The sequence below is a fragment of the Panthera onca genome, chromosome D4 (assembly GCF_046562875.1).
Source record: "Panthera onca isolate mPanOnc1 chromosome D4, mPanOnc1 haplotype 2, whole genome shotgun sequence".
Lineage (NCBI taxonomy): Eukaryota > Metazoa > Chordata > Mammalia > Carnivora > Felidae > Panthera > Panthera onca.
In genome coordinates this window covers 87890899-87916392 of record NC_138351.1, presented here as the reverse complement: position 1 = coordinate 87916392, position 25494 = coordinate 87890899, and the positions used below count along the sequence as shown (strand labels likewise).

Below are 25494 nucleotides of genomic sequence, written 5' to 3'. Positions count from 1 at the left end.
CTCACTGCTCTCTACCGTTTCTCTGCCCAAAGTTCTTGCTGTTCCTTGTACAAACTTAATAATTTCCTGGCCACATGTCTTTGCTTTGGCCGTTTCTTTTCCTTGGAATCTCCCCCTTAACCATCGTCAAATCTTACTCATGTTAAACACCCACATATAAAACAAATGAATTCTTTCTTCATTGTAGTTGGGGTAATTATGCTGTCCTCCAGGACTCCCTTTGTATTCTTTTTTCTCAGGTACCTCATGCTTTCTGCCTGTGATACTGTGGACTCTCTGAGCAAATGACTTGTCATGTTGAGATTATGTTTGAATATGAATAGCGTTTATAATAATGGTATACCTTATTTTTATTTTTTCCTATCTTTTAAAAAAATTTTTTTAATTTTATTTTTTTAATTTACATCCAAATTAGCATATAGTGCAACAATGATTTCAGCAGTAGATTCCTTAATGCCCCTTACCCATTTAGCCCATCCGCCCTCCCACAACCCCTCCAGTAACCCTCTGTTTGTTCTCCATACTTATGAGTCTCTTATGCTTTGTCCGCCTCCCTGTTTTTATATTATTTTTGTTTCCCTTCCCTTATGTTCATCTGTTTTATCTCTTAAAGTCCTCATATGAGTGAAGTCATATGATATTTGTCTTTCTCTTACTAATTTCACTTAGCATAATACCTCCAGTGCCATCCACGTAGTTGCAAAAGGCAAGATTTCATTCTTTTTGATTGCCGAGTAATACTCCATTGTCTATATAGACCACATCTTCTTTATCCATTCATCCATCGATGGCCATTTGGGCTCTTTCCATCCTTTGGCTATTGTCGAGAGTGCTGCTATAAACATGGGGGTGCACGTGTCCCTTCGAAACAGCACACCTGTATCCCTTAGATAAATGCCTAGTAGTGCCATTGCTGGGTAGTAAGGTAGTTCTATTTTTAGTTTTTTTGAGGAACCGCCATACTGTTTTCCAGAGTGGCTGCACCAGCTTGCATTCCCACATAAACCACATTTTCTTTATCCAGTGAACACATAGGATGTTTCCATATCTTGGCTATTGTGAATAATGTAATGAACATGGGAGTATGGGTATCTCTTCGAGAGAGTGATTCTGTTTCCTTTGGAGAGCCACCCTGAAGATTATCCTTGATACATTTTTAAAAAAAATTTTTTAATGTTTACTTTTGAAAGAGAGAGACAGAGACAGAGTGTGAGCAGGGGAAGGACAGAGAGAGAGGGAGACATAGAATCCGAAGCAGGCTCCAGGTTCTGAGCTGTCAGCATAGAGCCCAACGTGGGGCTCAAACCCATGAACCATGAGATCATGACCTGAGCCGAAGTCGGACGCTTAACTGACTGAGCCACCCAGGCACCCACTTGATATATATATATATTTTTTTTTTTTTACAAAAAAAAATTTTTTTTGAGAGAGAAAGAGCCTGCAAATGGGGAAGAGGGGCAGAGGGAGAGAGAGAACCCCAAGCAGGCCCCACACTCAGCACAGAGCCTGACACGGGGCTCGATATAATGACCCTAGGATCAAACTTGGGAGTCAGACACTTAACTGACTGAGCCACCAGGGTGCCCGCATTTTCTAAAGTAGGCTCTACACCCAACGTGGGGCTTGGGCTCAGGACCCTGGATGTCAAAAGTCGCATGTTAGATCCACTGAGCCAGCCAGGCACCCCACTGATACATTTTTGTAAAGAAAGAAAACACTTTAGGGGCGCCTGGGTGGCTGAGTTTTTTGTGTCTGACTCTTAATTTCACCTCAGGTCATGATCCCAGGGTGGCTGGCAACACGGAGCTTGCTTGGGATTCTCTCTCTCTCTCTCCCTCCCCCTCTCTGCCCCTCCCCTGCTTGTACTGGGCTCTCTCTTTCTCAAAATAAATAAATTAGCATTAAAAAAACATTTTAAATAAAAAAGGCAAATGGGCTTATATTGTTCTTCAACAGCTATTTTTTATCACCCTACCTTATAAAAATTAAAGTGAAATTCACATAACCTACAATCAACCATTTTAAAGTGTACAAGTCAGTGGCATTCAGTGTATTCACGATGTTGTGTGCAACCTCCACTCCTCTCTAGTTTCCAAACTTTCTCATTACTCCAGAAAAGCACTTTTTACCCATTAAATGATCACTCCTCATCTCTCCCTCCTGTCTCCTGTTTACTACTGACCTCCTTCAGACTGTATGGATTTGCCTATTCTAGATGTCACCTATGAAAGGAATCATATCCTGTTGTCACCTCCTATGTCTGGCTTCTTTCACTCAGTATGTTTTCAAAGTGCAGCCAAGCTGCTGCATGAGTCGGTATGTCTATTGTTTCTTTCTATGGCTGAATAATATTCCGTTGTGCGGACATACCACCGTGTACTCGTTCATCCACTGATGGACACGTAGATTATTTCCACCTTTTGATAATTATCAACAGTGCTCCTGCGGACGTTCGTGTACACGTTTCTGTGTGAGTGTGGATTTTCATTTCTTTTCAGTGTATTACCTAGGAGTGAAATTGCTAGGTTGTAAGGTAGTTCTATGTTTGGACATCATAAAAACTGAAACTTGTGCATCAAAGGACACTAGCAAGAATGTGGTCAAGGTCGTTGATTCCCTTCAAGTCCGACTCCATTCTTTTGTGTATGGCTATCAAGCTGTCGTAGCACATTTGTTGCAAAGACTGTTTCTTCTTGAATCCATTGAATCGTTTTGTCACCCTTGTCAAAAATGAGCTGACCAGGGGTGCCTGGCTGGCTCAGCCATTAGAGCATCCGACTCGATCTCAGGGTCATCAGTTCAAGCCACACGTTGAGTGTAGAGATTACTTAAAAAAAAAAAAAAAAAAAAAAAAAAAAAAAGACGTGTGTTTAAAAAAAAATCAACTGGCTGTAGATATTTAGGTTTGTTTCTGGGCTCTCTGTTCTAGTCATTTGGTCTGTATGTCTGAATCAGTACCACACTATTTTGGTTACTGAAGCTTTGTTGTTTTTTTGTTTTGTTTTTTTTTTTTTTAATTTTTTTTTTGACGTTTTATTTATTTTTGAGACAGAGAGAGAGACAGAGCATGAACAGGGGAGGGGCAGAGAGAGAGGGAGACACAGAATCGGAAGCAGGCTCCAGGCTCTGAGCCATCAGCCCTGAGCCCAACGCGGGGCTCAAACCCACGGACCGTGAGATCGTGACCTGAGCTGAAGTCGGCCGCTCAACCGACTGAGCCACCCAGGCGCCCCGGTTACTGAAGCTTTGTAGTCAGCTTTGATATCAACCTGCCTTTTTCATGTAACCTGAACATCTTGATGGAACCTTTCTCATGGATTTTAAAGTGATGGAACACGGATGGTTCTGGCAGGCTGCCTCGCACAAAGAAAGTGTGCGGTAAATAAAAGGTCTTAGGTCTTAGGACAGACCTCAGGGCTATAGAGCAGTCGGCTTCCTAGAGGTTGAGGGGTGAGGCATGGGGAGTTGGAGGCGAGTGGGGCCTGAGAAAGGCCACCTGCAGAGCCACCAGGTGCCTGTGAATGAGGCCCCTGGCTGTCCCTGGGTTGTCTCAGTCAGTGGGAGGACTCTGGACTGGAAGGTCAGCAGGCCCACCTCACGGTAGGCCCGGACAAGCATGCTCCCTGCTGGGGGCCCCCTCAGTGCAGTGAGGCCACAGTACCCTCCTGTGGCACAAAGGTCACCCTCTGCCCAAATGTTTGGAGTCCCAGGGCCAACTAGGCGGAAGTCTAGGCAGTGCCGGTTCCTTGCGCCCCCTGCTGGCAGCTTCCAGAACAACAAGTCCTTCAAACCCTCTCCTTGCCCAGGGCACCACTTTGAACACCTGGTGGTGTTCCTGGGTGAGGGCCACCCACAGGGCCACCTGTCCCTTCCTGGCCTCAGATCAGACCCTCAGTGCCTTCTCCCTCCCCTTCAAGTTTCTGGAAACTGCCCCCACTACACCTGCATGCTCACAGACAACACAGAGATGTGTGCACATGCTCAAATACAGCCACTCATATTTGCGCGTGAAGTCACCACAAACAATTTACCTACGTTCAAGGTCACATTGTGACTTTCATGGGGCCCTTTCTCCATTAAAAGAAGTATAAATTGTATCTTACAACCATGAGGTATAAAGAATGAACATCATCTAGACTGGATTTGTTATTATACGTTCATCATTATTATATTCCCTTTTTTCCCCCCCTTATTTTAAGATAAAACTCGGGATGCCTGGGTGGCTCATTCGGTTAAGTGGCTGGCTCTTGACATTGGTTCAGGTCATGATCTCACGGTTTGTGAGATCAAGTCCCGTGTCCAGCTCTGTGCTGATGGCGCGAGCCTGCTTGGGATTCTCTCTCCCTCTCTCTCAGCCCCTCCCCTGCTCATGCTAGCTCTCTCTCTCAAAAATAATAATAATAAGTAAACATTAAAAAAATTAAAAAATAATAAAATAAAATAAATTAAAATTTAAAATAAATTAAAACACTTTCATGGGCTCCTCAACGTATGGTAGGTCCTGAGCACTATGCCTTCTGCAGAGGTCTGATAGAGAAGTCAGCCCTGCCAATGAACGTAAGTGAATTCACACACATCTAGCCCCACATGTCATAGTTTCGCTAGTGACCCAGTGAGCATTCATTAACTGCCCACTCTGTTAGGAATATCTATCATTTGCTGGGCATCTTTTATGTGCCGGGCACTAAGGAAAATGCTTTCCATGAATTATCTTATTTTTATTGATTTTATCCACAAGGAGACTGACATTCAGAGAGGTGAAGTGACTTGCCTCAGCTCACACGGCCAAGATCTGCGGGATACCAAAGTCTGTGTTCTACTCCTCCCCGCAGAGGACTATTCCAGGCTCAGTCCCGGGCAGGCACAAAGGGTCTGGCAGCAGTAGGACAGATCTGCACCACAGAGGGTGCAGCGTGATGCTAACTCCCATTCCCCAGGACTCGCCCAGGGCACACGCACCACCGCCTACAGGACTGTCCCCTGCAGTGAAAGCCGGAGCCTGGTTTCCAGCTGGAGCCCCGAGGCGGCCAGACTGGTTAAGTACATCCTCATCTAGCACAGGCTCTCCTTGCCCTCTGTGAAGCCAGGGGGCCTTGGCCACCTCGAACCCCAAGACACCACCTTTCCCCAGAGCAGGCAGTGCCCAGAGAGGGTGAGAGGGGCTGAGGTTGTGGCAGAGGAGGGGGAAGGGCCATGAGCTGGGTGGGATCTTTTCCCTTGTGAGTGTAACCTTCTGCCCTGTACCGGGCAGTGGGTGGTGCGGACCCTCCTTCGACCTCCAGAAGCTCAATATGAGCGTTAGTTGTTATATTATGTTTATTACCAGTGTCTTTGCCTGTTAATGGAGGTGAGGAAAGCACGTTCTTTCCGGGGCCTTTAAAAGGGTCTGATGATCGGAGCGCCTGGCTGGCTTAGCTGGTTAAGCCTCTGACTTCAGCTCAGGTCACCATCTCACAGTTTGTGAGTTCGAGCCCCACGTTGGGTTCTGTGCTGACAGAACAGAGGCTGCTTTGGCTTTTTTGTCTCCCTCTCTCCGCCCCGCCCCTGCTTGTTTTCTCTCTCTCTCTCTCTCAAATATAAATAAATAAACATTTTTAGAAAAGGGTCTGATGACCTACAGTCCTTAACACAGAGTCTGGTACAAAGTAAGCACTCAGGAGATTAGAGCTGGTTGTGTTAATATCATTCCCAGTGCTGTAATCCAGTGAGACGGTAAAAGCATAGTTTAAGGCAAAGGAGCTGTAGTCACTTTATTTATTTATTTATTTTTTAAGTTTCTTTATTTATTTTGAGCAAGAGAGTGTGAGCCAGGGAGGGGCGGAGAGAGAAAGGCAGAGAGAATCCCAAGCAGGCTTTGACCATGTGGAGCCCAACGAAAGGCGCGAACTCACGAACTGTGAGATCACTATCTGAGCCCAAACCAAGAGGTGGACGCTTAACTGACTGAGCCACCCAGGTAACCCCTGGATGTAATCACTTTAGGAGAAAGGGCAGAATTCATAGACGTGTAATGACGTGGGCAAGGGTGTCAGAGAGAGGATCAGCCCGCTGGACACCCGCAGATTTTGGTCAGGAGGCAGCAGACAAGGGTCCTTCTAGAGGAGTCAGCAGAACCTTGGGCCCAGAACAGGAGCAGCCATCCTGCATTCGGCCAATCCAAGTAGACCAGCCTTCCCCATTTGCCCAGGATGCTCCCAGTTTTAGCACTGAAGATCCCATGTCCCGAGAAACCCCTCAGTCTGGGCAAGCAGGACAGTTGGTCCCCCTAGAACATGCGGCAGGCACAAGTTGTCTACTGTGACCAACGCTGAACAGCGCTGAACTCAGACCTGGCCATGGGCTTCATGTCCCGGGGCCGAGTGAGGCTGAAGCATGCTGGCACCTTCCCCCTGGTATGACACACTGTGGAATATCCCTCCTCGGGTAAGAATCACACTACCCTTTGTTGCTGCAAGCTCTGGGTCTTAGCTGCGGGGATCAGGGAATACTTCCTGCAGGGTTCCCCTGGGAAGCGACTCAGTTCTGAGAAGTTAGACAGTAAACTCTGGCCAAACTGACTTCTCGGCTCCTGGGATCTCCTAGCGCTCTCCCACTCCCGGGCCTTTGCACCATCCTCTCCGCCTGGCACACTTTCCCAGCTTTGGGATTCAGCTTGAATGCCCCCTTGTCTGGGGAGCCCTCCCAAACTCCCAGCTATGGGGCAGGTGCCCAGGGCGCCCCCTAGTGCCCCAGCGCATTAGTTGCCGGAAGCTACCGAAACAAAGTACCCCAAGCTGAGTGGTTTTACACAACAGAAAGTTTTTCTTTCACAGTTCTGGAGACTAGAGATCCAGAAGCAAGGTGTCAGCAGGGCCATACTTTCTCTGAAGGCTCTAGAGGAGAATCTGTCCTGTGCTTTTCTCTTAGCTTGTGGTGTTGCCAACAATCCATACTGTTCCTTGGCTTGAAGATGCCTCACCCTAATCTCTGCCTCTGTTCTCACATGGCTTTTTCCTTGTGTGTCTGTGTCTCTTCTATCTCCTCCTCCTCCTCCTCCTCCTCCTCCTCCTCCTCCTCCTCCTTCTCCTCCTCCTTCTTCTTCTCCTCCTTCTTTTTAATTTTTTTCAAGACTTATTTTTGAGAGAGAGAGTGCAAGCAGGGAAGAGGCGGGGTAGAGGAGGGGGGGCAGGGACAGAAGATCCGAAGCGGGCTCCGCGCCCACAGCAGCAAGCTCCATACAGGGCTTGAACTCATGAACCACAAGATCATGACCTGAGCCGAAGTCAGACGCTCAACTGACTGAACCACCCAGGTACCCCTTAAATTTTTTTTAATGTTTGCTTATTTTTGAGAGAGAATGAGAGAGAGAGAGAGAGAGAATGAGCAGGGGGGAGGGGCAGAGAGAGAGGACCAAGGATCTAAAGTGGGCTCTGTGCTGACACCCGAGAGCCCGATGCAGGGCTCGAACCCCCAAACCCGTGAAATCATGACCCGAGCCAAAGTCCGATACTCAACTGACTGAGCCACCCAGGTGCCCCATCTTCTCCCTTCTTCTGAGGACACCAGTCATACTGGATTAAGGTCCAGTATGACCTCATCCTACATCGGTCACCTCTATGAAAATCCTATTTCCAAATAAGGTTCCATTCACAGGCACTGGGGCTCGGGACTCTTCAACACATACTCTCAGGGGACACATTTCAAACCATAACACATGCCTTTGTGCTTGTCAGGAAATACTTGTTGGATGTATGAAGGAGAGAGTGCTTGTCAGCCTCTTGCCTCCCCATCCCACTTCAACCCTCCACCCTCGCCCGGGGCCCAGCGGCTCATATGGTGAGGCCCTGCCGGCGTCTGGTCCCTACAGTAGTCTCAGCCCCTAAGCCAGGGCACGGCCAGAGAAGATTAAAGCTTCTGGACGCAGCTGACGATTAAAGAACATAAGGGGGAAGTGTCTCACCTTTGGACAGATGGCTGATGGTCAGCGCTCAGAAACGCTTTGGGTGACTGTGAGGGAAGAGCCTGGGCTGGGTCAGGGTTTAGAAGGGACAGGCTAAGTAGCTGCACTGGTCAGACTGAACTTCTTAAAAGCAGGTGAAGCAGCTGTCTACTTCATGGAATCTTCTAGGGTGGGCAAGCCTGACTATTGGGTTCTAAATTATTTTCCTTCATTTCTCCTTTATAGTGAAGTTAGAGCATTATACTGACAGTTACGAGGTTATGTGAACAGGCAGGTATATTGGACTTCCGACTTCCAGTCCCACACGGAAAGAGCTTGGGACGTCATCACTCCATCCTAACAAGCAGAAAGCTGAACCAACCGAAAAACCAACACCTCTCCTTAGACCCATTAGAGAAGTGAGGTCACAGAGCAAACCACTGCCCCCCAAATTAGAAAAACCAGCAGATCCAGAGAAGCACAACTTAACCAGAACAGAAACCTCCGCATGGGCCCCGTTCAGGGGTGGGAAGACCTAAACGTGACTGAGAAATTGCCAGAGGCTAAGGGTGGACGAGTCTGAGAGTTCAAGATTCCAGGAGGGCCCACAGTCCGGACCTGGTCTGCCACCAGGGTTTTTCAATACAGTGTTACTGAGACGCAAGCTCATTCATTGGTGTATGTGTTGTCCAAGGTTTCTGTCTCCCTGCAACGGTAGAGCTAAGGAGCTGTGACAGAGACGGGATGTCCTGCAAAGCCCACAGTATTGACCCTCGCCCCATACCGGGAGAGTTCTCTGACACCGCTCTAGAAGGAGAGTGGATACAGGGACCCAAGTAGACAGGAATGGCAAGTGTCGCAGGAGGAAAACAAGTGAAAGGGACAGGGGCAAGACGTGACCCAAGACAGGTGGCCTCACATCTGATTTAACAGGGCCTTCTCGTAGACGGTAAAGACTTTGGATTTTATTCTTGGGTCGAGGATTTAGGAAGAGAAAAGCAGCTTCTGGAATCCAGGAGCTGGCCTGGCACCCAAAGATAGGATTTGTGTTCTCTTGAATGTGGGCAACCACACAGAACATCGATATCCAGGAAGAACATTCTGTAATCACGTCTGAACACAGACCAACGTGAACGTCTTCGAAGCCACACAAAACCTAGTGCCCCCCCTCCTAGCACATGTGGGGGGCTGCTTCTACACCTGTGACAGCTAGCCTCGCTCCAGCCCGCCTCCCTACAAATAAGATTTGTGATATCCAACCGTAAAGTGATCCCTGCTTCTGAGAGCGCCAATCCAGACCAAAGTCCTGCTTCCCTGGACCCTCCCCCAAATCACTCCACCACAGTCCAAATCCTGTAATAAGTTCTAACACCGTCTCACTGAGACCTCACAGCCCCGTGGTGTGCACATTCCCTCGCTCTACCGTTTCAATCACGGCTGTGCTCTCGGTGGTTTGGAGCTGACGGTATTGATTGACAGGGTTTAGCAATCAAATTAGGTGAGGCCTAACTTGCTGTGAATGAAAGAGAACCCCAAATAACAGCAGCTTAAGCAAGATCTACCCTCCCCTCAAGCCCCAACTAAATCCAGAGATAAGCGATGGTTCCTCGAGCATCAGGGGCCCAGCCTCTTTCCATGTTGTGGCTCTGACTTCCTCCTCGTGGGTGTGGAACATTTTATTTTTTATTACTAATGTTTTTAATGTTTATTTATTTTTGAAAGAGAGAATGCGAGTGGGGGAGAAGCAGAGAGAGAGAGGGAGACAGAGGATCCAAAGCAGGTTCTCTGCTGACGGCAGCCAGCCTGACGCGGGGCTCAAACTCACAAGCCGTGAGATCATGACCCGAGCGGAAGTCGTATGCTCAACCCACTGAGCCACCCAGGCGCCCCGGGAACGTTTTAAATCCATACAGAAGTAGAGAGTAGAGTATATACCGACCCTCCCAGTCTCAATCCATGGCCCAGCTTACTTTATCTGTCCCCCCATCCGTTTCCTGTTTCCACCATCTGGATCATTTGGGATTAGTTTGAAGCAAATCCCAAATATTTTGTCGTAAATACTTCAGGATACATCTCTGAAGCATGAGGACTGTTAAGAGGGAAGAAAGAAATCCCCAAGACCATTAGCACAGCTAACAAATGAAGGATTTCTTCATACCCTACAATACCTGGCCAGCGTTCACGTTTGTCCCTCAGACCCACCCCTAACATTTGGGAACCCTCAGTGGAGGGAGACACAGCGGGTGTCTAGATATTTGCAAGTCTTTTTAATTTTAAGTTTATTTATTTATTTTGAGAGAGAGAGAGAGAGAGAGAGAGAGAGACAGTGCGATTAGGGGACAGGCAGAGAGGGAGGGAGGGAGGGAATCCCAAGCGGGCTCCACACTGTCAGCACAGAGCCTGATGCAGGGCTCAGTCTCACAAACCATGAGATCATGACTTGAGCCGAAATCTAGAGCCAGCTGCCTCACCAACTTAGCCAGCAAGGCGCACCTAGATATTTACAAGTCTTATGAAGCCTCGCTGTGGCATTCCCACCCAGCGTCCCACAGCCCACTCCCGGAGGACCATTGGCTAAGGACGCTGTGCTCTGCCCAACCTTTGCTGCCTGGCACAGATTCGAGCCTGAAATGAAGACTGACTAGTCCTAACTAGCCTAGTCCAGCTCCCAGAGGACAGGGGCCGGGTCCCAAGGGAGGCTAGGGCACCATTACCTGGCAAACCTGGGGTGGCTAGCTCAAAACCAAGCAGCCTCTTTCTTTCTGTTTCCCCAGAGCGGAGGTGGGGTATTCTCTGCCCACACTCTTCCAGTGTGTTCTCTCTCTCTCTCTCTCTCTCTCTCTGGCTCTCAGCCCCACATCTTTGGGTCAGAGAGGTCCAGTTCAGCTCATTCTTCCTTCTCCTGTAACCCTGCTTTCTCAATCAGTCACCAAACTCTCCTAAGAGATTCATAAGGGAATAAGCACCTTAGTGGGTTTTCGTTGAGCGCTTGTCTTGGGGGGCGAGGGTGGCACCTTGACAGTCCTTTCCTCGCTCGCGCTCCCAGGTGCCCGCGCACCGCGTCTGGTTGGTACACCTGCCCCCTTTGCCTCTCAGCTTTCTGTTCCGAAAAAGTCGGATCTACAGAAAAGGCAAAAGAACCGTGCAGTGGCCACACCCACACCGTGCCTCCCACCTAGCTGTCTCCCACCTCGCTCGCAGCCCACCGCATTTGCTAACACCTCCCTCGTTGCCCTGCCCTTGTGGATGGCTGTCTTTGCTGAATCTTTTGAAAGCAAGTTGCAGGCGTCCTGACCCCTCACTCCTCAATACTTCACGTGCCTCCTAAGAATGCCATCCGTCCCCCCAACACAAGCAGCCCTCGTTATCACCCCCAAAGAAACTGACCATTGATTCAGTGACGTCACCTGACGTACAGGCCATATTCAGATTTCTCCCACGGATATGTTTTGGGAACTTTCACTGCCTTAGTGCTAAGGATGATAGATGGATTTCTGAGTACAGCCATCCCCTCAATCAGGCTCCTGCCAGCCAGAGAGACATTCCTGTGGCCACCACAAGGGCACTGCCTTTTTTTTTTTTTTTTTTTTTTAATGCTTATTTATTTTTGAGAGAGAGAGAGAGTGAGAGCAGGGGAGGGGCAGAGAGAGAGGGAGACACAATGCAAAGCAGGCTCTAGACTCCCAGCTGTCAGCACAGAGCCCAACGCGGGGCTCAAACTCATGAACGGCAAATGTTTTTTTTAAGTTTATTTATTTTTGAGAGAGAGAGAGACAGAGAGACAGAGAAATAGGGGGAGGGGCAGAGAGGGAGAGAGAATCCCAAGCAGGCTCTGCACTGTCATCTCAGAGCCCAAGGCCGGCTTGAACTCACGAAGCATGAGATCATGACCTGAGCTGAAACCAAGAGTCAGATGCTTAACCAACTGAGCCACCCAGGCGCCCCTATTTTGTTTTTTTAAAGATTTTTATCTATTTTTTTAAATTTTTTTTTAATGTTTATTTGTTTTTGAGAAGAGAGAGACAGAGCACAAGTTGGGGAGGGGCAGAGAGGGAGGGAGACACAGAACCTGAAGCAGGTTCCAGGCTCTGAGCTGTCAGCACAGAGCCCCACACGGGGCTCGAACTCACAGACTGTGAGATCATGACCTGAGCTGATGCTTAACCGACTGAGCCACCCAGGCGCCCCTATTTTTAAGTAATCTCTACACCCAGCATGGGGCTCAAACTTGATCATGGGGCTCAAGATCAAGAGTCACACACTCCACCCACAGCACCAGCGAGATGCCCCCAAACCTTGGTGATTTTTTTAAAGTTAATTAATTAATTAATTAATTAGTTTATTTATTTAGAGAGAGCACGAGCACGCACTCAAGTGAGCACGGGAGGGGCAGAGAGAGAGAATCCCAAGCAGTCTTCTCTGTATCGACAAGGCAGAGCCCGACGCAGGGCTCGAGCCCACGAACCCCGAGACTATGACCTGCGCCAAAACCAAGGGCCGGGCACTCAACCAACTGAGCCACCCAGGTGTCCCTAAACCTTGGTGATTTTTTAAAAAGTTTTATTGAGATATAACGAGACGCATACCAAATCATTCAACCGTTTAAAGTGTACTGTTCACTGGTTTATGGTATATTCACACCACAGTCTAATTTTAGAATTTGTCCGTCGCACCAAAGAGATACCCAGTAGCCATAGCGGTCATTCCCCATTCCCACCCTCAGACTCCCACCCCCCAGTCCAAGGCAATCACTGATCTACTCTATCTCTATAGCTTGACCGATGGTTTCCGCTTTAGGCTATTATGAATAATGCTGCTATAAAAATGCACGTACAAATCTTTGCGTGGGCATAGTTTTCATTTCTCCGGAGTCTACACCTAGGAGTAGAATTGCTGGGTCATGCGGGGAGTCTGTGTGTAAACTTGGAGGACCCTGCCAAACTGTTTCCACAGGAAAACAGCCAAATGTAAAACGACACAGCTGCCACGTTACACTCCCAGACGCAATGTGCCAGGGTTCCAGTTTCTCAGCATCCTCGAAGCGTCTTTCTTTTTTTAAGTGTATTTCTTTGTTTTGAGAGAGAACAGGAGCTTGAGCGGGACAGCGGGAGAGAGAGGCGGAGAAAGAATCCCAAACAGGCTTCGTGCTGCCAGCACGGAACCCGACGTGGGGCTCAAACTCATCAACTATGAGATCGTGACCTGAACCGAAATCAAGAGTCAGGTGCTTAACCGACTGGGTCACCCAGGCGCCCCAATTCTTGAAACATCTTTAAACATTTGTAATTGTCTGGGGCACCTGGGTGGCTCAGTCAGCTGAGCAACTGAGTTTGGCTCAGGTCATGACCTCACAGTTCGTGAGTTCAAGGCGCACCTCGGGCTCTCGCTGCTGTCAGCCTGTCAGCGCAGAGCCCGCTTCCAATCTTCTGTCCCCCTCTCTCTGCCCTTCTCCTGCGTGCGCTCTCTCAAAAATAAAGAGCCGTTAAAAAAAAATTTGTAATTATCTGACTCTTGTGGTTGATTGGTTGGTTGGTTTTTTTCCTGGTGCCCAAGACTATTTAATGCACCCTCTGGCAGTTGGGCCAAAGAGAGACGGGGACGGCGTTTTGGGGGACGGGTGGCAATGCAGTTTCTTTTTGCATTTTGATCTTAACTGTAGCCACCTTGCTGAGCTTTGGTTAGTTTTAGCTTTCGTGTATTTGTTTGAATCGCTGTGTGTAGTCAGCCATAGCCCTTGCAGATAGTGGTGGTATTATTTCTTCTGGGTCTTATACACGTAACTTCCTTTTCTTGTCCCACCAGCTAGGACTTCCAATATGGTGTTGAAGGAAGTGATGATAGAGACCTCTTTGAATTTCGTTCCTACTTGAAAGGGAACTTGTTTTGCTGGTGTGCCTGGACGGCTTGGTCGGTTGAGCATCCTGAGGCTCGGGTCACGATCTTGCAATTCAGTCCGTGAGTTCGAGCCCCGCGTCGGGCTCTGCACTGACAGCTCGGAGCCTGGAGCCTGCTTTGGATTCTGTGTCTCCCTCTCGCTCTCTGCCCCTCCCCCACTCGCCCTCTGTCTCTCTTTCAAAAATAAACATTAAAAAACGTGTTTTTTTTTTTTTTAAATAAAGAGCATTTGTTTTGCCATTGAGTTTCTAGTTGATAAACTTTCTGTATCCTTACAACACTTGTAATTATCCTTGTTATTTGTAGCAGCCTTCTAGCAGTAGAAAGTGGCCTTTGCCCAGTGACTAAGGATGCTGAGCACCTTTTCATGTGCCTGTTAGCCGTTTATCTATCTTCTTTGGAGAAATTCAGTTTTATGATTTGCAGATATTTTCCCCCCATACTTTTGTCTTTTCACTTTTCTTGATGGTATCCTTTGAGGCACAAAAGGTTTTAATTTTGATGAAATCCATTGGTTCTGTTTTTTCTTTTGTTGCCTGTGTCTTTGGTGTTATATCTAAGAAATTGTCTTCTCACTGAAGATCACAAAGATGGGGCACCAGGGTGGAGTCAGTCGGTTAAGCATCTGACTCTTTGTCTCTGCTCGGGTCATGATCTCACGGTTCATGGGTTTGAGCCCCGAGTCAGGCTCTGTGCTGACAGGGCTGAGCCTGCTTGGGATTCTCTCTCTCCCTTTCTCCCCTCCCCCACTCGCACTGTCTCTGTCTCCCTCAAAGTAAACTTTAAAAAATTCCTTTAAAAAAAAATATCACAGGGGCGCCTGGGTGGCGCAGTCGGTTAAGCGTCCGACTTCAGCCAGGTCACGATCTCGCGGTCCGTGAGTTCGAGCCCCGCGTCAGGCTCTGGGCTGATGGCTCGGAGCCTGGAGCCTGTTTCCGATTCTGTGTCTCCCTCTCTCTCTGCCCCTCCCCCGTTCATGCTCTGTCTCTCTCTGTCCCAAAAATAAATAAAAAATGTTGAAAAAAAAAAAAAATTAAAAAATAAAAAAAAAAAAATATCACAAAGATATACTCCTCTTTTCTTCTGGGGGTTTTATAGTTTTGGCTCTTATATTTAGGTCTATAATCCACTTTGAGTTAGTTTTGTGTATGGTGTGAGGTAGGGGTCCAAATTCATTCTTCTGCTTGTGGATAACCAGTTGTCCAGTACCATTTGTTGAAAGACTGTTCTGGCCTCACTGAATTTTCTTACCATTCTTGTCAGATGGCAATTGGCCATAAATGTGTGAGCTTTATTTCTGGATGCTCAATTCGATTCCATTGATTTATATGTCTGTCCTTATGCTAGTACTACCCTTTGTTGGTTCCAGTAGCCTTTCAGTAAGCTTTGAACTTGTGCAGTGAGTCTGTCAATATTTTTCTTGCTTTTCAAGACATTCACTTTTTAAATGTATACCTTTAAGTCTCCTTTAACCTATCGTGCCCGAGATAGGTTTTTCCTTTGCACTTTATTTGTTGAAGAAACAGGGTCATTTGTGGATTGCCTCTCCATGGTGTCATTTAACATGTTCTTCTGTCCCTTGTGTTCTAATAATCCAAAGGCATGATCTGATTTAGATTTGGTTTTAGCCCAGGAATAATTTGCAGGAGGTGTGTGTGTTTTCAGAGTCAGAACAAAATGTGGGGTAGACTCTCCCTGTGATGTTAGGGGCCATCCATGATCTTCCCCTGGATCTTTTTTTTTTCATTAGAGGTAATTTATATTTTGAAAGAGTCACTCTGACTGCTGGGGATGGAGGAGTTGTAGGTGTGAGAGATAATCATGCAAAAAAGCACTTGTGGGGTTCCTGGGTGGCTCAGTCGGTTAAGCATCCGACTTTGGCTCAGGTCATGATCTCACGGTTTATGAGTTTGAGCCCTGCATCAGGCTCTGTGCTGACAGCGCAGAGCCTGCTTGGGATTCTCTCTCTCTTCCTCTCTCTCAGTCGCTTCCCCACTTGTGCTGTCTCTCTCTCAAAATAAATAAATAAACTTAGGGGTGTTTGGGTGGCTCAGTCGGTTGAGCGTCCGACTTCGGCTCGGGTCATGATCTCGCAGTTGATGAGTTCAAGCCCCGCATCAGGCTCTGTGCTGACAGCTCAGAGCCTGGAGCCTGCTTCTGATTCTGTGTCTCCCTCTCTCTCTGCCTCTCCCCTGCTCATGCTCTGTCTCTCTCTGTCTCAAAAATAAAGGTAAACATTAAAAAAATTTTTTTTTTAAGAAATAAATAAGTAAACTTTAAAAAAAAAAAAAGCACGTGTTGCCACACCTCGCACACAGTGACCACTCAGTAAAATTGCCCTTACTGTTGTTGTTGTTGTTGTTGTTGTTGTTGTTAGAGCTGTGTGTGTGGGACCCACGCCCTGGGCTTGGAGCCATTTTCTGGCCAGAGCATTCTCCTCCCTCTCTTCTGCCCCTGGAGGGGAAGTTGCCAGTGTCCCGAGGCTCTGGGAGGCATGTTCAGGAATGCGGCAGCCATCTCTTTACAGCTGATGGGGCCCCTCCAGAGAAAGAAGGCTGGAACTTCTGTCACTCGGTGCTTGCACCAGACTGTAAGTGCTCCAGCCCCATGTGATTTGCCACTTAACCTGGGGCCCCTGGGATCTGGCCTGGTCCTGGCTTCAGAGCTGTGCATGAGCTTCCTCTTTCAGTAAGCCTTCCTGGACTGCAGCCTGGCTGGGGACCCTTCTCTTGCTCTTGCCTCTAATGTAGAACTCAGAGCTTTGCATCTGAACAGTCTGCATTGTGCGGCTGCCTCCCCATCATCCCCGGAGCCCAGCCCCGGGTTCGGGTTCGGGACGAGGTAGGTGCTCAATCGACATTGTCCGAGGAGTACGTTATGCAGAAGTCCAAGCAAGAACAGGCACTGTTTCCTCACTTATGCAGTTACCGTGTGACATCCTTGCAGGTCATGCCTTTGCCCTCCCAAGTTTCCTCAGTTCCCCCATTATTTTTATCTCCTTGAACCCATTCAACTCCATTCACCTCTTCTGTACACTCTCTCTCTCTATGCCCCTCCACCCCCTACTCCATACCCCACCTCAAACTTCCCTCAAGTCCACTTCTGTCCCCCACCGCCACCCCAACTCATCTTTGTTCTGTTTTTTTTTTAAGAAATTAAAAAAAAAAATTTAATGTTTATTTATTTTTGAGAGACAGAGAGAGACAGACACGAGTGGGGGAGGGGCAGAGAGAGAGGGAAACACAGAATCCGAAGCAGGCTCCAGGCTGTCAGCACAGAGCCCAACGCGGGGCTCGAACTCACGAACTGTGAGATCATGCCCCGAGCCAAAGTCGGACACTCAACCGACGGAGCCATCCAGGCGCCCCCCAAACTCTATCTATTCGTACATGGTCACAGAAAAGTGTATGTATATGCAAATATATATTAGGGGACATCTTTTACAAAACACAATTACATACCGCACATGCTGTTTTGTGGTCTGTTTTATTGATGTCAGTATAATACATTAATAAATATTATAAAAAGTGATTTTCTCTGGCACCTGGCTGGTTCAGACAACAGAGCATGTGACTCTTGATCTCGGGGTTGTGAGGTTGAGCCCCACACTGGGTGTAGAGATTTTAAAAATATATATGTATATATTAGGTATATTTTATACATGAGAAAATCACATTACAAAAAAAAAAAAAATATATATATATATATATATATAGCCACAGTTCAGTGTTCATGGAGTGTCTCCTCTGTTCCAGGCCCTGGGACAGCTCACGATCTGGGGAAAGGCAGACAAAAAACTATGAGCCGGGACCTCATGGTCTAGTGGGAAAAGCAGACCAAAACGAACAAACAAAAGCAGAAAACAGGCAGTTGATATGCTGTGATAGAGGAGGATGGGATACTGTGGGAGCAGAAAGAAGGCAAGGAAATCTGGGGGAAATCAGGGAAGGCTTCCTGGAGGAGGTAACACTAAGCTGAATCCTATATATATATATTATTTTTTTTTTTAATGTGATTTTCTCATCTATACAATGAGCCCAGCAAGATTGTTCCGAGTTTAGCTAGACCTCTGTAAGGGAACCTGCTGCTGTCACCTTTACCTTTGTGCTTCTCCTGCCCTCTTCCCCCTTCCTCTTGCCCCTCTTCCTCAGCCGGCCTGAATCTGGTCTGAATCTGGTCCATTTCAGAGCACACGGAGTCCAGACGGGCAGGTTGGGCCAGTGAGGCTGTTGGGATGGGGCGGAGCCAGGTGCGAGGGTTGGCTGGAGCCCATCCTGCTATTGGGGAGTGCAGATCTGCATCTGCCCCCCAGAGGGGCGGGGACTGTGGCCAGAAAAGATCCGCACGTCCACCACTCTGACTTTCTTCTGCTCGCTCTGTCTTCAGCTCACCATGGCCAAGAGGGTGCAAGCTCGCAGGCTGGACGGGATTGACCACAACCCATGGTGAGCTCCGCGGGGCTGGGGAGGTGTGCGGGTGTCCCGTCGGGCGTGGGGGCTTGGGGGCGGGGCGGGACGTCCCTGGGTTTGCAGGGACTCAGCGGAACCCAGGAGGGCCCCCTGCCTTGCCAGGACTGTGAGATTTGCAGCCACGGCCCGTGAAAGGTGAGACTTGAAGCAGCAGACCTGGGTTCGAATCTCAGCTTCACCCCGACTTGGCTGTGGCGGGGGTGGGGGTGCGGGTGCAGGCGCAGTGACTCATGTGCCTTATGACTCATGTGCCTTATGTAGCCTTATGAAAGCTACCGCCATCACCCAGGCACCCGGCTCAGGGCTTTCCACGGATTTTATTTCACACTTAGTACGGAGTAAGAGAAGGTGAGATACAGGCAGCTCTCTACTGGGCATTTGCCGAGGTTAATTTCTTTTTTCTTGACTTGTTCTAAATATGAAAGGAGCATGTGCCCACTGTTACTAGTGACATAACGGATTGCAGTGGGAAGGTGTGTAAGAAAAATGTAGGAAATCTTCTTAATCCCTCCCTGCCTTTGGCCAGCGGCATTGGCCTGTACTTAAAAAAAAAAAAAAAAAAAAAAAAAAAAAAAAAAAATGTTGGTAGTTGTTTTTATAAAGCATGGGACCGTTTTTTCTTTCAAATTCCCCTCGTGAAGGCTGCCGCCTTCAGTCCTCTGTCTGAGGGAGGCTGGGCAGCCTCGCCGGCTTTGGCAGGTAGGGTAGAGTCCAACTTGGAGGGAGGAAATGACAAGGAGGCAGGATGGAAAAGGGAGCAGTACTCTTTCCTGGCTCACAGACCGGCAGACTCTTGGACCCAACACCCCCACTGAGGCCAGGAGAGGTCAAGTCTCATGCAAAGGCAGGGCAGAGCAGGAGCGGGCCTGGGGGGTGTGTATGGGGCAGGCGGGGGGTGGGGGGGTGGGAGGGGAGGGGCGGGTGCCAGGAGGATGAGACCAAGAGAGTCAGGACAAAAAAGGGTCCCAGGTTCCTGTTGACCCGAGGGTGGTGGCCTGGGGATCAGGACCTGAGAGACCCAACCCAGAGGGCAGCTGGACTCTGTAGGGCATTTGAGCCTGGCTGTCCCCTGTCCCCATCACCCAATCACCATGGAATGTCCACCAGCTGATTTTGCCTCTCAGCTCTGCTATTAGCTGCTGTGTGACTCTGGGCAGGTCACTAGGCTTTCTGAGCCTCAGCAGCTCTGTGTATCTTCAGAGGCATTGTGGGGCTCTGGGAAGAAAAGGACAGATTTTCGATGGAACAGTTATTTATTGTTATGCAAATTCAACTCGGCCAAGGCTGACTCCTCTGCTCCCAACCAACCTGCAAACCACACACCAGCCTCCTCATCCAGCCTCTCAGCCTCTCCCTCCATGTCCCTGAAGAGGTGGCCACCAGGTAGGGCCAGAAGAAAGGTTGTCGGAGGCCAGAAGTGGCTGATGGGAGGCCTGGTGGCCCAGCTGTGGTGCCGACAGATGCACTAATGGTGTGTGAAATCCACCTGCGGAGACTCCACAAATATTTCCAAAGAATAAAGTGGGATGAGGCAGGGCAGGATAGGCTGGGAAGCCCTGTGATTGACCACACCGGAAGGAGAACACCAGAAGGATTCCATGTTTGTGCTCCATGGGGTTTGTGACGTGAGCATTTCTTACCATGGATCCTGGTCGGAAAGTTGGAAATCCCGGGGGGCTAAGATGTGGGATTGGTACAGTGCTTGGCCCACCCGACCTCAGATCAGGGACCTGTGGGTTTGGACCCTCACGCAGGTCTCGGGCTGGGGCACGTGCCAGCTCTCCGGTTGTTCTGGAATGAGCCCAGTGCATCATCCTGTCCTGGAAGCAGGTCCAGGCGGGCAGGTGCTGACTCTCCATTTGTTGCTCAGGGTGGAGTTTGTGAAAATGGCCAGTGAATGCGATGCTGTGAACTTGGGCCAAGGCTTCCCCGACTTCCCACCCCCAGATTTCGCTGTGGAAGCCTTTCAGCACGCCCTCAGCAGCGACTTCATGCTGAACCAGTACACCAGGGCATTTGTGAGTCTCCCAGCCCCGTCCAGAGCCCCGGGACACAGGTCTCAAGGAAGCCCCCGGGGAGGAAGGGGCAGAGCCCAGGGAATTGAATGTGGCCACAGTTCAGTGTTCACGGAGTGTCTCCTCTGTTCCAGGCCCTGGGACAGCTCACGATCTGGGGAAAGGCAGACAAAAAACTATGAGCCGGGACCTCATGGCCTAGTGGGAAAAGCAGATTAAAACAAACAAACAAAAGCAGAAAACAGGCAGTTGATATGCTGTGATAGAGGAGGATAGGATACTGTGGGAGCAGAAAGAAGGCAAGGAAATCTGGGGAGATCAGGGAAGCCTTCCTGGAGGAGGTAACACCTAAGCTGAATCCTGAAAGGCAAGCAGCTGGTTGATTTGACTCTAAATCCAAACTCTTCTGGTCAAGGTCACAGAGTAAAATATCTACCAGTTCTTGGAGTAAAGGTCCCTCTGGCTCCACCATTCAGAGATAACCACGGCCAACAGGTTGCCACTTTGCTGAAGAGTGTTTAGACTTTTAAACTTTTTAACTTTTTAAAGTGCTTATGTAAACACACACACACACACACACACGCACACCCCTAACATGTGAGATTTGCATTTTTTTAATCCAAATGGACTCATGTACTGTAATATTCTGTAACCTGTTTATTTCACTAAACATCGTGTCATGGGCAACTTTCCACGTCAGAATAGCCAGCATAGCCTCATTCTTTTTAACGGCCACATGGTATTCCATTGCTTAGCTGTGCTATAATTTATTTAACAAGCCCTGCACTGATGGGCTGGCTTGGATATCTCACTATTATAAGCAATGGCACAGTGAATATTTCCGCATGTATATCTTTGTACACCTGTGTGCGTGTTTCTCTTAGATCCCTGGAAGTAAAACTAGAGAATCAAAGGATGTAAGCATGTAAACATGTGGTAGACATTGTCAAATTGCCTTCCAAAAAGGCTTACTCACAGCCCCACCATCAGACTGGTCGCAGACCTGGCAGGACAGTTCGTTCTGTAGAGAGACCACCCGTTTGTCCTAGACTCTTGCCAATCTTTTTAATATTGATATTATATTCTTATAATATTAGAGCAATCTTTCAATGTTGCTTTTGTTTGCTTTTCCTCAATTATATGTGTATTGGGCATCAATACTTTTTCTTTCGTGACCTACTTCATTTTTTTCATTTAGGTATATATCTTTGTCTTGTTGTTTTGTAAGAGCTCTTTGTATATTAAACATCTTACTTCCTTCTCTTAACTTGCAATGTTTGTCTTTTAATTTTGCTCATGGTATATTTTCCTGTACAGAAAATTTTCTGTGGTCAAATCTGGTTTAGTGAATTATTTAGATAAGTTCTAGACCTCGGGTTTCAGTCACTTGGCTTAGCCTCGAGTGTTTTATAAGTGTCCTCAGCAAACAAGCATACGGATCCAACCTTCCTCTCAAAGCAGGGTGCTTCCAAAGCCGTGATGCAAAGGCCTATTCCTGCACCTCAACTGTGCATGACCTTGAGCAAGTCATTTCCTGTCTCTGAGTCTCTGTTTTTCTACCAATCGAATGGTGGGAATCACGTAGTACATGTCTTGCAAGGCTGCTGGGATGAACAGATGGCACGAATGTCCTTCTTAAACTGAAATTGTGGAGTTGCCGCTACTGTGGGGCTCTGTTGGACTGTGCTCCGCGAAGGCACGCGCTGTCTGGGTCTCCACCAAACGCCAGCCCTGGGCATTGGGACCGCACAGAACAGGCTTGATGACAAGCACTGGTAGGGGAGATAAAAGAACTCACCCAACTTGAGCCAACATTGCCTCAGGCCTATTGCTAGAAAGTGCTAGAACCGCCTGGATGCAGCTGAGCGGGAGGGTGGGCCCAGGCTGAGCCAGGGGGCTGACCACTGCTGTCCTGGCAGGGTTACCCACCCCTGACAAAGATCCTGGCAAGTTTCTTTGGGAAGCTGCTGGGACAGGAGATAGACCCGTTCAAGAACGTGCTGGTGACTGTGGGTGCCTATGGGGCCCTGTTCACAGCCTTCCAGGCCCTGGTGGAAGAAGGAGACGAGGTGAGTGATTGAGGCTCGGGCCCGGTGGGGATGAGGGTCGGGGGCCGTACTGACCCCAGCTAATCAGATCCTTTCGCTAGGTCATCATCATTGAGCCCTTTTTTGACTGTTATGAACCCATGACGTTGATGGCGGGGGGTCATCCTGTGTTTGTGACCTTGAAGCCGGTGAGGACGCTGGTTGGGGTGTGGTAGGCGGAGGGGTCCCAGGGGTGTGCTGTGTTGGCCCCTGGGAGGTGGCAGAGAAGGAAGAAAAGGAGGCCAGTTTCTCCAGGATGGGGGAGGCGTATCCAGAGTCCCCGAGGAAAAAAGGGCTGTGGGAAGGAGGGTCAGATCCCTGGAGCTCAATGTCATGTTGGTAATTATTGCCACCACACCCCACCTCCTCTTACAGGGCCTCACTCGGGATGGGGAACTGGATTCCAGCAGCAACTGGCAGCTGGACCCCACAGAGCTGGCCAGCAAGTTTACCTCTCATACCAAAGCCCTAATTCTCAACACACCCAACAACCCTGTGGGAAAGGTACCTGAGAGAACTCCTTCCGGGGGCCCCTCCAGACTGGGTTCCCGTCTTTGCTGTGTCGGGCGCCTCAGTTTCTTCATCTGTGAGATGGGAGGTCAACCTGTAATGTAAGCTGAGGACCGAGGTCCCAGGGACGGGGGCAGGAATCCCCAGGAAGGTATGAGGACCGGCCAGTGGAGCAGAGGCTGGGTGTCTCCATGACCTCCCTGAGACCCTGGGACCGTGAACTCGCCTTTCGGAGTGTCTTCTCACATGTAAAATGGGAACGTGACAGAACCGACGCAGAGGAAAATCCAGTCTTCCAACTGGGTGTCTCTCCTCTCACACAACCACTGTGCTCACCACACTCTGACCCCGGCCTGGGGGAGAGGGCGGTCCCACACCCAGCAATTCTACAACACCAGCTGGAGTAGCGTCAGGTCCCACAGGTTAGGGGTCAGGTCCCGCAGGTTAGGGCTCCGTCCCACAAGGCTGCTCACCCTTCAGGATGTGGGTGGGGCTGAAAATTCCAAGCTTCTAACCACGGATCTTTCCGGTGACCGGCCCCATCCCAGAGCCACCCGGGTGCCTACCCAGGGTGTCGCCTCGTTAGAACAAAAAACACCTCCAGTGCTCTTATCACTTGGGAATTTGGGAGGGTTTCGGGAGCCCTGTGTCGGGGACGGATGGGGGTCCGAGATCAAATATGAGGACAAGATAGGCTCCTGGCGCTCTTGTTACTGAGAGATTTACGAGGGTTTTAGGAGCGCTGAGCCAGGAACCCGGTGCAGAGAGCAGTATGTATATTTTCTGTCATCTGGCAACAGACCTCCCTGGGTGAGAGTGCCGGGATTCAATGAGATGGGGTGGAAGGGCCCTTGGCCGTGGGTTGGCAGTACCTCCTCATCCCTCTGAGCAGGCCTCTCGGTTCGGGGTTGGTCCCCACAGGTGTTCTCCAAGGCGGAACTGGAGCTAGTGGCCAGCCTGTGCCAGCAGCATGACGTGATATGCATCGCCGACGAGGTCTACCAGTGGCTGGTCTACGACGGGTACCAGCATGTCAGCATCGGTGAGCCACGCCGACCTGGGTGCCCGCATTTCCCCCTGGACTTTTGTGGCCGGGCCCCGGAGCCCAGCCCGGAAGTCAGTGCCAGGCCGGCCAGTTAGGACCCATGGGTCTGGAGCCACACCGGTCGGGTAATCTGGGGCAGCGGCCTCACCTCTCTGAAAACGGGGTGGCACAGTGGTGCCGCCTCCAGGGCTGTCATGAGACATGCGCTAAGTTCGGTAAATAGCTTATTAGCACGTGGAGTCCAGAGTGTTGCGAGCCCGCGTGCCCACCGGGGCCCAGCCGCCGCCCCTCCCCTGCCCCTCCCCCCGGGCTCAGCAGCCGCTCTCTTTGACCTTGAGCAGCCAGTCTTCCTGGTATGTGGGAACGCACACTGACCATTGGCAGCGCTGGCAAGACCTTCAGCGCCACTGGCTGGAAGGTGAGTCGACGAGGGTAGGGGTACCGCGGCCCCACCATGATCCTGGGAGGCCGGGTGAGGCTGCCCTCCCTGGGGACCGAGAAGGGGTGTGGCGAGGCCCCGAAGGGCCTCACCGCCTCCTCGTGTTCCTGGGCCAGGTGGGCTGGGTCCTGGGCCCGGACAGCCTCATGAAACACCTGCGCACGGTGCACCAGAACTCTATCTACCACTGTCCCACGCAGGGTCAGGTGAGGAGAGGCAGGGGACCCCCGCCGCGGGGGGGGGAGGAGCAACGACAGGCCCCAGGCGGCCCCAGGGTGGGATCGGCCCCAACCTGTTTGTCCGTCCACCCTCCCCAGGCGGCAGTGGCCCAGAGCTTCGAGCACGAGCAGCTTCACTTTGGCCAAGCCAGCAGCTACTTTGCGCGGTTCCCGCAGGCCATGCAGCGCACCCGTGACCACATGATACGCAGCCTGCAGTCTGTGGGCTTGAAGCCCGTGGTCTCCCAGGGCAGCTACTTCTTCATGGCAGACATCTCAGACTTCAGTGAGCCGGACTGGCCAGGCTGGGCGGTGCGGGGGTGGAGGTGGGGGGCGGGGAGGCAGCGCTGGAGGCCGCCCAGGGCTCAGCGTGGCTTCTGTCCCCCAGAGAGCAAGATGCCCGACTTGCCTGGTGACGTGGATGAGCCCTACGACAGACGCTTCGTCAAGTGGATGATCAAAACCAAGGTGGGTCTGGGACGCCTGGGTGGCTCAGTCGGTTAAGCTTCTGACTTCGGCTCAGATCGAGATCTCATGGTCTATGGGTTCAATCCCCGAGTCGGGCTCTGTGCTGACGGCTCGGAGCCTGGAGCCCGCTTCGGATTCTGTGTCTCCCTCTCTCTCTGCCCCTCCCCTGCTTGTGCTCTATCTCTCTCATTCTCAAAAATAAGTAAACATAAATAAAATAAAATAACATCTTAAAAGAAAAAAAAAGAACAAGGTGGGCCAGGCTCTGCCAGGGCACCTGTGTGTGGTTTTACAGGCTGGGTCCAAATCCAGCCCAGCCTCTGCCCTCAGCCCCTGGTACAGGAGTGTGTCTATGTCATGGAATGGGGAGTCTGGAATTTGCAAAAAGACACCGTGCCGGCTGGCAGGAATCCCTGCCCTCTCTCAGCCT

At 49.9% G+C, this 25494-nt stretch overlaps 1 protein-coding gene across 6 annotated transcripts in view; it reads left to right on the top strand.

Moving 5' to 3' along the window:
- The window catches only part of KYAT1 (kynurenine aminotransferase 1), a 33955-nt gene that overhangs the window by 7354 nt on the left and 1107 nt on the right, over nucleotides 1-25494 (top strand). For 2 of the 6 annotated variants that reach the window (XM_078436398.2, XM_078436397.2), the window contains exons 2-12: nucleotides 16191-16403; nucleotides 18200-18258; nucleotides 20153-20300; nucleotides 22217-22366; nucleotides 22447-22533; nucleotides 22760-22888; nucleotides 23816-23936; nucleotides 24281-24357; nucleotides 24495-24584; nucleotides 24696-24882; nucleotides 24985-25064. In XM_078436398.2, the coding sequence (XP_078292524.1) occupies nucleotides 16308-16403; nucleotides 18200-18258; nucleotides 20153-20300; nucleotides 22217-22366; nucleotides 22447-22533; nucleotides 22760-22888; nucleotides 23816-23936; nucleotides 24281-24357; nucleotides 24495-24584; nucleotides 24696-24882; nucleotides 24985-25064 (1224 nt within the window). In that variant the 5' untranslated portion in view covers nucleotides 16191-16307. The remainder of the gene's footprint in view (nucleotides 1-16190; nucleotides 16404-18199; nucleotides 18259-20152; nucleotides 20301-22216; nucleotides 22367-22446; nucleotides 22534-22759; nucleotides 22889-23815; nucleotides 23937-24280; nucleotides 24358-24494; nucleotides 24585-24695; nucleotides 24883-24984; nucleotides 25065-25494) is intronic. The other 4 variants (XM_078436400.2, XM_078436399.2, XM_078436401.2 and 1 more) reach the window with 2 other exon arrangements.